The 14328-nt window shown below is 43.6% G+C and overlaps 1 protein-coding gene across 5 annotated transcripts in view; it reads left to right on the top strand.

Annotated features, from left to right (window-relative positions):
- FSHR (follicle stimulating hormone receptor) overlaps positions 1-12449 on the top strand; it is a 194892-nt gene extending 182443 nt beyond the window's left edge. For 4 of the 5 annotated variants that reach the window (XM_027555229.1, XM_027555226.1, XM_027555227.1 and 1 more), the window contains 2 exons: positions 6285-6470; positions 10992-12449. In XM_027555229.1, the coding sequence (XP_027411030.1) occupies positions 6285-6470; positions 10992-12225 (1420 nt within the window). In that variant the 3' untranslated portion in view covers positions 12226-12449. The remainder of the gene's footprint in view (positions 1-6284; positions 6471-10991) is intronic. The other variant, XM_027555230.1, reaches the window with a different exon arrangement.
- Positions 12450-14328: the final 1879 nt, after the last annotated feature.

The following is a 14328-nucleotide window of genomic DNA, read 5'->3' as shown; positions in this document are numbered from 1 at the left end:
TGTGAATAACTAATAATGCCTTGTTTTGCTATTCCCCTGAGGATATTTGCATCCTAAGAGTGGAATATGCTTTTACAAAGGAATTAAAATACAATGTTAGATTTCCAGGCCACGTGGAAGGAACTGTCAGTGATTAGACTCTGTATGTCTGTGTATTTATGTTAGCGGAACAGAGCAAAAGTGGGAATATTTGCAATTTAAGTCTCACTCCAAGACGAACAGTATCTACTTATCCTCTTTGTCCCTACTGATATAAATGTTTATAGATTTTTCTTAATCTGTGGAGGTACCAGAGAAACATTTTTCTGTCAGTCCAAAATAAGGAAGTCTTATGATAGTTTCCTAGTTTGATTGCTTTAGCAAGTGTCCAGTATGCTTGAAATAAACACTTCTACGAACACTTTTACTACCCAGGAATCATTTCTGCTAAAGAATTGGCTTTACCAAACTCTAAGTGACTCTGCATCTCTCTCCTACCAACCACTCTCTCCTTTCAACATCCACCAGCAGATCTGGATCCTGAGATACTGACAAGATACCACAGTCTTCCACAAGTGGAGCCGCCTAGTGCAAATGACAGCAACTCACGTATTTTGCAGCTGCGATGAGCCGTCCACAATATAAGCTAGCTCCAGAACACTGAACAGAGAGACAGGCACCAATGCTTCCCAAGCAGACCTCCCCATTCAACTCCTAGTCACTGAACCACACACAGGTCAATCCATTCAGCACATTATTCTACTGATTCTTTAATCTGTGTCTATCTCCTTGTAAACTTTGCACAAGGATGCTCCCTTCCTCGGTTCCTTTGACACTCTCAGTCACAAATAATTGCCTGCCACGGAAGCACCGTTAAGCTGAGCTCCTTTTAAATCCAGATTTCCTCTCTCGGTTTGCCTTGCACACTTCTCCCTTTAGAATTGCTCTCCTGTAAGACTTCCTTCAACGTCTCACCTTCTAGTAATGCTGAGGCATCTCTGCTAATCAGACAACTCTCCACTGAGTAGATTTCTTGACCCCAGCCCTGTGCCAAATGCCAGGTAGAACGTGAAAGTATCTTAGTAATTCTTGTTCTCAGAGCATCTAAAATCTAGCTGAGGAGACAAAACAAATACACGTGAAAGTTGAACAGTATGAAACGATAGAAGAGACAATACAAGGTACCAGAACTTTGTAAGTACACGAGGTCACAAGACATCACAGCTGGCTGGGGCAATCTATTTCCTTTCCTAGTCCTCCATCAGGGCCACTCCTTAGCCTGTCTTTGAACAAAGCAACAGTTTTCTGGGAGCTTACTATGTAGAAGGCACTGCTGAGAATGCAAGGAGTCCTCTGCCCTACAAGAGAGGGGAAATGCAAATACAAAGAGCTAGTATACAAAGAAAAAGATGGTAAGTGAGAGAGGCAGAAAGGTATAGACTATACTGCTATTTGCACTCTTAATGGCTTTCAAGGAAAAATGCTTCTACAGCTGTTAAAAGGGATGGAGATGATGGGAGTCAACGCGAATCTGTTTGAGTTCTGCATTTCTACATAAAAGCTATCCTTAAACTCAGTGGTTTAAAGCAATTGTTCCATTTTGTCCATGGTCTTGTTTCAGAAGTTTGGGTAGCTTGTCTCATCTCTGATCCACGTGATGTCAGCTCAGGTGGCTGGGTCTGGGGGATGTACTGCAAGTTGTCCTCTTCACTCAAGTATCTGGTTCTCCTTGGTACCTCTCTACACACAGAGACACACATACACACACGGCGTCTTATCCTCCAGACCCTCTGTACCTGGCTAAGACTTTTTCCGGCATGGCACTAGCAGGGCATTCAGAGTTCTTGCATGGCAGCTTAGGGCTCTGTAAGATTTAGAAGCTATCAGTGCTCTTAGGAGAAAGGTCCAGAACTGGCAGAGTAACACTTTCATCATACTCTACTGTAGTCCAAAGACACCACCAGGATTCAAGGGAAGGGCGAATAGACCCTCTGTGGAAGAGCAGGAAGAAATTGCAGTCATCTTTAATCAACTTACAGAGTCAGTGAGAAAATATGATGGCATTGCATGCAATATAAAAATTTATTTGGGGAAATCTTCATTAATGTGGTTTTTGTATATTCTAAAATTAAGAGGTGAAGCCATAACTAAGAAAGAGGGTCTTCTGTTTTGTATCACTTGATTTTAGAAATATTAAAAATGTTAATGGTAAGTAATAAATAATCCCCCTGGTTTAAATTACTCCTGAAGGACTTTGTTTATGCATTCATCTCAGTCCCCGTAGGAAGCCTTGAACTATTTTAGACAAAACAGGCAATCTTTGCTCCCTTCCATATTTGAGGGAAAAAATAAGAGCCCATGCACCAGGCAAAATAAAAACTTGGTCCCAGGGACCAGAATTTGAGTGTCAGTAGCAGAACTGGTCAGAGAAGCAATTGCCTGAAGAGAGAAACTGGAGAGAATTTTTTTAGGGCAGAAAAGAAAGTTGAGAATCTCTGTAGCAATAGAAAGGCTAAGTGTTGAGCAGGCTAGGACAGCTGGGTCTTTCAGCATCAGAGAGTGAAGACTCACCACAGGGACCAAGGTTCATGGATCAGACTCTTAATTCCAGGGACCCCCAGCTCCACAAAATTAGAATACACAGGCAAGAACTAGAAAAGAGACCTTGGAACACCAAGAACGTTTCTCCTGTGGTGATAGCAATGAATGTTGTGAGAAGCAGTTGTGGAAGGTAACGCCAAGTTATTTTGCTGAGGGTGGGTATACAGGGTATGAGAGAAAGAAGAGTCAAGGCTGACTTCCAAGTTTTTGCATGAACAACAGGAAAGGCTGCAAGTAGAGAAGGTTTGGGGCAAGATCGGGAGCTCAATGTTTAATATCTAAAGCTTCATCTGCCTATTAGACATCCAAATAGAGATAATATGGAAACAGGAGTGATGGAACGAGCAAGCAAAAGTCAGCAAGCACTCTGAAGTATTTGAACAATAGCATTGACAAATTTGATCTGTTGGGTATCTAACAAGGAGGGGAACTAAGTAAAATACACAGAGGTATTACATCAAGATAATTATTAACTCTGAAAATGTAAATTTCCCTTAGTATCAAGCAGGGAATTAGCAGTCCAGGGATTAGCAATGGTAGAGAATTGCTACTAATCCTAGGCTGTAAGGGCAAGTGAGGATGTGATCTAATTGAAGCACAGAACTGGGATGGCTGGTAGCTGCTGGGTCCTCCACAGATCTGCGTGACGGAGCTGGAGTCACAGAGGAGCCGCTGCCTGAGGCAGAGGAGGGGTGAGAAATGCCCGCGCTTCACCCTTCCTCCCACCTGCCAACCCCACTGGTGCCAGGTGTGCAACACAACTGAAGGCTGAGTGACACGGTGGCGCCTGGGAAATGGGGACTTTAGAGGTCGTCTCTCCTGCAAGACAGAGTGGAACACAGCACAAAATGGAAGTGAGCGAGATCAGGCAAAGACCAGCACATCATATTCAGTGCTTTGTACCTCACTGGAAGTGCAATGGAGAATCACGGACTAGTTACAAGCAGAAAATCACAATCTAATTGGGACTTCTAAACTATCACCCAGTTTGCAGTGTAACAATCGCATTAGAGCTAGATGGCCAGGATGATTAATTAAAATCATTAATTAAGTTAAATTAATAATTTTAATTAAGTAAATTAACTAAAATCTACTTGACTGGGCCATGAGATGCCCAGATAGCTAGTAAAATATTATTCTTGAGCGCATCTGTGAGAGTGCTTTCATAAGACATTAGCACTGGATTCAATAGACTGAGTAAAGAAGATTCACCCTCCCCAGTGTGGGTGGGCATCATCTAATCAGTTGAGGGCCCTCATAGAACAAAAATGCAAGTGTGTTTCCTTTCTTGAGCTGAAATATCCATCTTCTGGCATTGGACATCAGAACTCCTGGTTCTTGGGTCTTCCAACTCTGGGACTTAAACCAGTGGCCTCCTTGATCCTCAGGCTTTTGTCTCTGACTGAATTATACCACAAACTTTCCTGGTTCTCCAGCTTGCAGATGGTATATCATGAGACTTCTCAGTCTCCAAAATCATGCGAGTCAAATTCCATAATAAATATCCTCTTATATATCTCTATATATCCTATCAGTTCTGTTTCTCTGGAGAACCTTAATACAACGATCACAAGAAGAACAGTTATTGAGACTGTTGTCTCTCTGCTGCTGCTAAGTCGCTTCAGTCATGTCTGACTCTGTGCGACCCCATAGATGGCAGCCCACCAGGCTCCCCCATCCCTGGGATTCTCCAGGCAAGAACACTATGGTGACTTAGACTAAAGTTGTGGCCAAGAAAAGTGAACCAACTTGAAACAAATGTAAAAGCTAGGCTTGCAAAAACAAGAAATTGAGTCCAAGAGAGGGAGAAGGAGGAGTCAAGGGTAACTGCCAGGTTTCTAGCCTGAACAGCACAGGGAAATGGAGGAGTCATTTGCTGAAATAAGGAAAACAAAAGGAGGAACATACTTAAAACAAAGATGGTAAATTCAGTTTTGATACTTGCAAGTCATCAAAAGGGTGGGATCTGATGGACAATGGATTATCTGGATTTGGGGTTCAGAACTAGCATCTAAACTGGTGTATATACAGAGAAGCCATCAGCATATATTTGGTATCTGAAATCAAAGTAGTAAGATCACCTGGGAAGATTATGTACAGTCAGAAAGGGGCCTGAGTTTAGAGGAACTCCGATAGATAGAGGAGAAAAAACAAAATCAGAAATAAGCCAAAGTAGATGTCAGAAGAAATTTAAAAGAATGTGATGCCAAGAAAAATGGAGACACGTTTTACGCGTGAAATGTAATTGAGAAATCAAGAAGGTTAGAACTAAGATGTGACCTTAATGAGTACTGCTTCTCTAGGGGTTGGGAAGAAACTGAGTTGGATTAGGAAATGAGAAAATAGTGACATCAAGTATGGACATCTAGTATAAGAAGTTTGCTTGGAAAAGAAAGAGACAAACAGGGCAGCTGTTACGAGTGGGTTTTACTGGACAATGGGAAGCATTATAAATTTTTGAGCAAAAGAATAAATGACCCTATGAAAACAAAACCTTGAGAAAGTAATTTTCACCAGACTGGGAGAACATCTGGGGTAGCAGATATATATTCACACCCCGAAGTTTCATTTCTCTGAGTGCCTACTGGTTCGACTTAGAGGAAATGCAGACATTAGAAGATTCTCCTTTACCAAGTATACCCAAGGATGCTTGAAATGAGTCCATCTGGTCATCACTACCACCCCCTTCAGAAGCACTCATTCATGGCCAGCCCACTGACCCCCAAAGTCTAAGCTGGTACCATTTAAATCTCCTTGCACCTACCAGCTGGTCACAGTTGTTTTGAAGGTTGAAGCTGCCTACAGTGCTGCCAGAAAGTTGCCCATGTCACTGGTGCCGCTGCCAGCGAGGATGGGACCCTGGAGCCCTCCAGGGACAGGAACCTGGTTAAAATGTTCATTTACATTTTAGACCTTGGGTCACCAACAAAGCAAGAACAACTTGCATGTGTGTGATGTTTTCTGACGACAGCTGCCTGTCAAGTGCTGTCTGTTGGTCAGGAGGTTTTCTATGTACTTTTGCTTGTTTAATTCTCACAAACACCCTCTGAGGTAGGTATGATTATTACCATTCCTGTTTTACAACCGAGGGAACTGACACATGGAGAAGTGAGGCAACTTGACCAAGGTCACCAGTCTAACAGGTAGCGGGGCAGGGTACACACACAGACAAGTCTGTCCATGGATACCACAGTCATTGCCACCACTCCCCGTTGACACTTTGACTTTGGGCTGAGGGTACCTCTGTTGCCCACCTCATACTCCTTCCTCTTATAGTGTGTTCTCTTTGCATCCTTTTCTAAAATGTGGCCACAGATTCCACCCCAGCTCAAGAAATATATTTTTACATCTGGTTTTATGGTGGGGAGGAAGTGGTCTCACTTCCTTGATCCTATGTGATTTACTGAGTGTCTATTCTAAACAGACACTGTGAAAGGGGAAAGGGCTACAGTTAAGCCCCAGATCAGGGTGCTAGTACATCCAGGATACAGAGCAGCCTGTTATCCATATCCTCCTACCATGAACACAAGGGCCAAATGTCCCTTTAGACAAATATTTATGTGACTGAGGTGTGTTGGATGAACAAGAGTCTCCCTCCTCCCTCATGTAAAAATAGGTCTACTATGACTGCTATTTTGACTGCTAACACAGCAGAAACATTTGGACTCACGGTAATCAGGTATGCTTGCCTCTTCTCCTTGTAGAGATATTTCAAGAACCAGGATCCGTTCCCTGCCTAGCTATGGCTTAGAAAATCTTAAGAAGCTGCGGGCCAAGTCAACTTACCGCTTAAAAAAGCTTCCCAGTCTGGAAAAATTTGTCACACTCGTGGAGGCCAGCCTCACCTACCCCAGCCACTGCTGTGCCTTTGCAAACTGGAGGCGGCAAACGTGAGTTTTCTCTGTCCAGCCCTTGAGCCCTGTTTGGGCATTTCTCCAATGGAGTACTTGGTCCACAACTTCTGCATCCATGATGAAATCCCTTAGGCAAGTTCTAGGTCAAAGCCTTAGTGTTTTTTTTGAAAATGGGTTCACAGGAGAGAGCTACCCACATGGTAGGCTACCTACCAAATATTAAATGCTGCTGCTGCTAAGTCACTTCAGTCGTGTCTGACCCTGTGCAACCCCATAGACAGCAGCCCACCAGGCTCCTCTGTCCCTGGGATTCTCCAGGCAAGAATACTGGAGTGGGTTGCCATTTCCTTCTCCAATGCATGCATGCATGCTAAGTCACTTCAGTTGTGTCCGACTCTGTGTGACCCTATGGACAGCAGCCCACCAGGCTCCTCTGTCCACGGGATTCTCTAGGCAAGAATACTGGAGTGGGTTGCCATTTCCTCCTCCACCATGCTAAACCTCCCTAATTCATCTTTGGAGCTTAGCACCTCACAGGGAGAACAAAGATTATGACGTCTGTTCACTTTGGCTTTCAAGGCTGGTCAGGTTCCAGGAATCCCAGGTTAAAGAGGGTAATCCTGATAAAGCCAAGTTCTAGGGGGTGGCTAAAAAGTTGAGGTTGTGTAAAGGGAAAACTTCGAAGTTTACATGTTCCAGATATTTAAAGGATCCACCAGGGATACAGGTACTTCCCAGGTGGTTTGGTGGTTAAAAAAAAAAAAATCCACCTGCCAAATAGCAGAAGCAGGTTCAATCCCTGGGTCAGGAAGATCCCCTGGAGAAGGAAATGGAAATCCACTCCAATATTCTTGCATGGGAAATCCTATGGCAGGCTACAGTCCATGAGGTTGCAAAAGAGCAGGACACAATTTAGTGACTAAACAACAACAATCGGAGATATAATCTATTGGGTATCAGGGATTCTCCAAGTTTCTGCCTCTCCTGAGCTCACTGACACAATCCATACCATGCAGTTGCACTCAGTCAGATGATGCCTGGTTCCTACTCTTTCACAGTAGCCCAGCATGAACACAGCTTCTGTGATACTGTTTTACTGCTTAACGTAGCCACTTCTATTATTCAACCTTAACATGCAGACATATACCCTACTCTAAAAACAAAACAACCAAATAATATACACCCTAAAATGTTTTAAAAGTATTGAAGAGGCAGCAGTCCACACTCAGACCCACGTAAAGGGTCTGCAGAAAAGGGGCTACTCTTGAGAATTTGCACACATCATTAGGGAACTCCCCAGAATCAGACACTCCCCACAAGTTAGCTCAAGAGCTAGGGAATTTCTTCTTAAGGACTAGAATTTTTAAGAGCTTGGGCTGAAGCAGAAGGCCTGCCTCTTTTATAGTCCAGAAAGAGATATCCACAGCCAGGTCAGTGAAATTGGTATTTCACTGCCAAAATCCTGGAACTAAATACCCACCAGGAGAAATCTCAAAGGATGTTAAGACCACTGAAGGAGCTGCACATCACGTGCTGTCAGTACCCAACACCATAGGAATATATTCTCTTACTCAGTTGCCCAGACTCCTCTGGTCTCACCACCCCCTGGTAGTATAGATGTAGCCTCAGGGATCACCCAACTGGAAATCTCCAGGTCTGTCTTACATTGTACCATGGTTTGAAGGGTTTTCTTGTCCCTCTGGACCACTGGGCTCTCACTTTCTCTAGGTCCCTATTTTAAATTACATTGGGGCTTCTCAGGTGTGGCAAAGGAGAGGGCCACAGCTCTTCAAAGAAGACATGCCAAGACAGAACACAGAAATCACAATGATGTTTGGTCTTTCTATTTAGCAAATTCACAAACCCACAACAATATGGTTATGCTATTCAGAAGATAATAAACACAGGATTTGTGTTTTAATTGTGTCACTTCATGCCATACCATAGTAGGTGTAGCACGGTTAGGTAATGAAATTTGAGTGTAAAGTTGCATGATGAAACTGCCCCTCCAATCTTCACTTGGAAATAATGCCCGAAGTATAAATCTTAGGCCCTGTGACTGTGAGATTTTGGCTGATGGCCCTTCTGAACTCTCATGGAAAAATTTTACAATCCACTCCCCTCCCTCATTTGTCATTGAACCGGTTATGTCCTTGTCATAGTTCTATACTCAGCTAACATTGTTATTTTGTCCTTGTTTTGTTATTTCTTATATTCAGGTGCTTTCTTTCCAGCTAGATTTTAAACTGATGCACTTGGCATATTCATTAAGTACCCACATAGGGCATGACCCCAATATGAACTCAGTACGTAACCACCATCCTCTGTCTTCATATTGCTGATACCTGCTAGTACTCACTGCCAGGCATATTAAAACTTTGCACCTTTATCTCATTTAAGTTTCACAAAAGTAACAGCACTATTCTCTTCTTACAAAGGCAGAAACTGAGGCTCAGAGACTGTAAACAACTTGACCGACGCCAGTCGGACTCAAACTCTCTGGTCTGTCTATCTTCAAAGCTCAGACTCTGGGCCACTCTGCCATGCACTTCCCAAGTAACTGTACATTGATTTATTGGGGTCCAGGAGTACCACTTTTTAACTCCACCCCAAACTGAATTGTCAATTTCTTATAATACTTAGGATTTGCTGAGGCATTGCAGAGGCAAGACTTTATTTCCCTGGCTTCCATTTTTCTTTCTAGTCTTCTCCCATAGACATACATTGTTTACCATTTCCCCACTCATTTAGGTGACTTCCGTTTCAGGAAAGGAAAGCATCAATACTTAACATATACCAGTAGCAGTATTAACAAAAAACATCATCACAGCAGTCAACATAAGCCCCAGGAAGTGAAGGCTGTGTCTAGATGGTTAGTTAGATCCATTCCAGTGAATCGAATCACAGTCTGCAAGTGCCAGGTTACTTACTTCCTGTTCTTAGAACTGGGCTGCAGCCGATCCAATGACTGGAAAAACACAGTGATTCTCTTGTTCCCTCTTTGCCAGTCTCTGAGCTTGCCTTACTTTTTTTTTTGCAAGATCTCTGGCTAAACCAAAAGATTTTGTGCACATTTTCAATTCCATATATGTTATTAACTGTTTAACCTCCTTGGTTTCAACTATGACTGATGTAAGTAAGAGGCTCTATCAGTCTCTAAAACAAAACAAAACAAAATGACACAGTCTCCAGGGGGAAAAAAAAAAGAGTCTGTAGGCCCAAGGGAAAAATGACTTCCTAGCAATTCAATTCACTTTCTGGAAGGGAGAGAAGGGAGGAATGGGTTCTCACTAACAGCCCCTTCTCCTAGAGGGTCATGGGGAAAGTTCAGTCCAGTCCGTGTCCACTGCAGACTTGACCAGCCCCCATCGTTCAGCACCTAATGGAATCTTTACCTCTTCCACACCCCACCTACTCTCTCCTTCTTATGGTTGGGGACAGGAGGGCAGTCTTTGAGGAGTTATAACACTCACCTCCCCACTCACTTCTGAGGTTTTGTTAAGGCTTGAGACAAATGCAGTCACTCAACATTGCTGTGAGCTTGTCCCTCAGGGAGGGAGGAAATGAACAGGGTGTGTGTGTATGTTTCCATTCAAAAGAAGACCCAGTGTGAAACATACCCATTCCTTAAGACTTAGCTTCAGAACTATTCAGAACTACTACCCCCATCTCTACATGTACTAGCCACTTGTCTGGAAAGAATATTTGTTATCTGGTTTTCATTCAAGTCCCTTCTGGAAGTGCCTATATTCTGTTGGCAAGGCCTCTTGTATTTTGGGGTTCAAAGAGGAGAAACTAAGACAGAAAAAGTGACCCTGAAAAGATCCAGCTCCCTAGGGCATGAGTTACAATCCCTCACAACCTGCATTATCAGGCTGAGATCCTTTTGGGATCTCACTAGCAAACTGCTGAAAATGAGAGAGCCAGGCTTACCTTGCAGACAATGCCTGAGGCTTACTGTGGCCCTTGAGGAGTGAAATAATAAAGAATACACCCCTCAGTAACATTTCAGGCAAGTTAGCAGACCTCCTAGTAGCACAAGTACCAAACAGCTGGGTCAGAGTTGGCTGCGAACAAACTAAATACTCTGATCTTCCAAACTATGCAGACAATCTCCCACTTGAGTCAGAGAAACAGTCCAGAGCTTCTTGGACTGGGGTTTAGTGTAGAGAAAATGGAATGTATACTACTCAGGCATATGAAGGGAGGGCTGAATAGAGATGGGGAAGGGAGAGGATGGAGTTGATATCAAGTCTGTAAATTATCTGCACTTAACAGTAAGACTTAGCTAGTCCCAGGCGCCTTCCTCCCCACATTCAGTTTGTGGCCAGATGGTTTCCCGAGTGGGCCATCCAACTCTAGGAATATACACACAAGTTGTTCTGTTCATTTACAGTAAGAAGCATTAACCCTTGAGCTTAGTCTCAAGGGCAGACAGACTGTTAGAAGAAAAAAGTCTCAAGAAGAAATCCCATTCTCTACCCTGTGTAAACACAGTGATATATTTGCCATTCTGGATCCAACATGTTGACTCTGTTCCTTTTTGTATTTTTCTAGCTCTGACCTTCATCCAATTTGCAACAAATCTATTTTAAGGCAAGAAGTTGATGACATGACTCAGGCTAGGGGTCAGAGAGTCTCTTTGGCAGAAGATGATGAGCCCAGCTATGCCAAAGGATTTGACGTGATGTACAGTGAATTTGACTATGACTTATGCAATGAAGTGGTTGATGTGACTTGCTCCCCTGAGCCAGACGCATTTAATCCATGTGAAGATATCATGGGGGATGATATTCTCAGAGTCTTGATATGGTTTATTAGCATCCTGGCCATCACTGGGAACATCCTAGTGCTGGTGATCCTGATCACCAGCCAGTATAAACTCACAGTCCCCCGGTTCCTCATGTGCAATCTGGCCTTTGCCGATCTCTGCATTGGAATCTACCTGCTGCTCATAGCCTCAGTTGATGTCCACACCAAAAGCCAGTACCACAACTATGCCATCGACTGGCAAACTGGAGCAGGCTGTGATGCTGCCGGCTTTTTCACTGTCTTTGCCAGTGAGCTCTCAGTCTACACTCTGACCGCCATCACGCTGGAAAGATGGCATACCATCACCCATGCCATGCAGCTCGAATGCAAAGTGCAGCTCCGCCATGCTGCCAGCATCATGCTGGTGGGCTGGATCTTTGCTTTTGCAGTTGCCCTCTTTCCCATCTTTGGCATCAGCAGCTACATGAAGGTGAGCATCTGCCTGCCCATGGACATTGACAGCCCCTTGTCACAACTCTATGTCATGTCCCTCCTTGTGCTCAATGTCCTGGCCTTTGTGGTCATCTGTGGCTGCTACACTCACATCTACCTCACGGTGAGGAACCCCAACATCACATCCTCTTCTAGTGACACCAAGATAGCCAAGCGCATGGCCATGCTCATCTTCACCGACTTCCTCTGCATGGCACCCATCTCCTTCTTTGCCATCTCTGCCTCCCTCAAGGTGCCCCTCATCACTGTGTCCAAGTCAAAGATCCTCCTGGTCCTGTTCTACCCCATCAACTCCTGTGCCAACCCCTTCCTCTATGCCATCTTCACCAAGAACTTCCGCAGGGATTTCTTCATTCTGCTGAGCAAGTTTGGCTGCTATGAAGTGCAAGCCCAGACCTATAGGTCAGAAAGCTCATCCACTGCCCACAACTTTCATCCAAGGAATGGCCACTGCCCCCCAGCTCCCAGGGTTACTAATGGTTCCAATTACACCCTTATCCCCCTAAGACATTTAGCCAAGAACTAAAACACAATGTACAAATGTTTCTGAGTGTTGAATGACAGATAAGTCTTGCCTTTGAAGAATATGCCATGGAAGAGCTGACAGAGCACTTCCACATACTTCATCTAATTTAATCTCCCTGGCACATCCATAAGGTAAATTGGTCAGAAACTATTAACTTCATGTGATTCATTAGGAAACTGAAGACTTCATAACAACATTAATAATTAAAATAATGTAGTACTACATCACATTTGTTCTATACTTTATAGCGTTCAAAGTGCTCTTGTTCAGATCATCTCAACTGATTCCTATAAAAGTCCTATTAAACAGGCACAACAGGAATTATGCTTGGAGTTTTATAGATGAGGAACCCAAAACTCGAAGGGTTAAGTGACTTGTTCAAAATCGCTCAACTTATAAGAAGCAAAGCCAAAATTAAATGTTCTGACTCCCAGAGAACTTGCAAGAGAGGCAGTGCAATATTTATTCACTCACTCATTCCCTCGATGAATATTTACTGAATATCTATGTGATCCTTTGAAATATGTCAACCTGAGTAGGCTGAACTACATTTCCCAGAATTCCCTTTTCTTAAATATTTCCCATGAAGGTAGGCCACATGAAAGATTTTCCTGAAAACAGGAGGATGGAAGGGAAGCTGCAGCCATTTTGTCACTCACGCTTTGTTGCTCATCTGTTGATTCAGCTCACTGCTGTGAGTATGCAATGGGTCCACCATACCCTGGAACCTTCCTCGGGTTCTCTGCCTCTTAAGTCAAGTATATGTGTTTAGCTCCATGTTGAAGAACCCCCATCTTCAGCAGAACAGTTTTATCACCAAGGTCAGAAGCAACAAGAACAGAAATAGATTTTAGTTTGACCTTGTGGAGTCTGTCTTGCACTTATGGCTTCAAGCATGCTTGTGATCTTCCCTTTATGACTGCCTGCCCTATAGACTAGCATCAGAGGTAGAGACAATTCTTACATAGCCCACTTTACCAACCTCCACAATTGTGTAAGTCAAATCCCTGTAACAAATCCCTGCCATATATATACGTATATATATACATATATATGTACATGACTGCTTCTGCTTCTTCAGTCAAACCCTGACTGAAGTATACAACCCATATGGCGTGCCTATGGATTATATTGTTAAGAACACAGCAGCTTTGGAATTGGAGCTGAGATTTCATTCTTACTCCACAATAAGGTAGGACTTCTCCCTATCTCAGTGTCTTCCTCTGCAATGGGAGTTGGTAATAGTATCTAACTATTGGGCTGATTATAACAATTAGAAAAGAAAGTGGGTTTAAGGTACCTATTGTTATAACAGGCTTGATGAACAAGTTCACTTCTCTCCTCCCAGATCAATGCCTGAAGTTGCACCTAGTTCTCCTGACCGGGATCTAGAACTCATTCCATCACATATTATTCCTAATAAATAACTACACTTCCCCTGCCTGCTTTCACAAATGACCCCATTTAGATGATCTGATCATCAGCTCAGTTCAGTTGCTCAGTCGTGTCCAAATTTTTGCAACCCCACGGGCTGCAGCACACCAGGCCTCTCTGTTCATCACCAACTCCCAGAGCCGACTCAAATTCACGTCCATCACATCGGTGATGCCATCCAACCATCTCATCCTCTGTTGTCCCCTTCTCCTCCTGCCTTCAATCTTTCTCACCGTCAGGGTCTTTTCCAATGAGTCAGTTCTTCGTATCAGGTGGCCACAGTACTAGAGTTTCAGCCTCAGCATCAGTCCTTCCAATAAATATTCAGGACTGATCTCCTTTAAGATTGACTGGTTGGATCTCCTTGCAGTCCAAGGGACTCTCAGGAGTCTTCTCCAACACCACAGTTGGAAAGCATCAATTCTTCAGTGGTCAGCTTTTTTATACTCCAACTCTCACATCCATGCATGACTAGTGGAAAAATCATAGCTTTGACTAGATGGATCTCATCAGTTCAGTTCAATTCAGTCGCTCAGTCGTGTCCAACTCTTTGTGACCCCATGAATCGAAGCACGCCAGGCCTCCCTGTCCATCACCAACTCGTGGAGTTCACCCAGACTCACATCCATCAAGTCAGTGATGCAATCCAGCCATCTCATCCTCTGTCGT

This window comes from Bos indicus x Bos taurus, chromosome 11 (assembly GCF_003369695.1).
Source record: "Bos indicus x Bos taurus breed Angus x Brahman F1 hybrid chromosome 11, Bos_hybrid_MaternalHap_v2.0, whole genome shotgun sequence".
NCBI lineage: Eukaryota > Metazoa > Chordata > Mammalia > Artiodactyla > Bovidae > Bos > Bos indicus x Bos taurus.
This window is presented reverse-complemented; position numbering and strand designations above follow the sequence as displayed.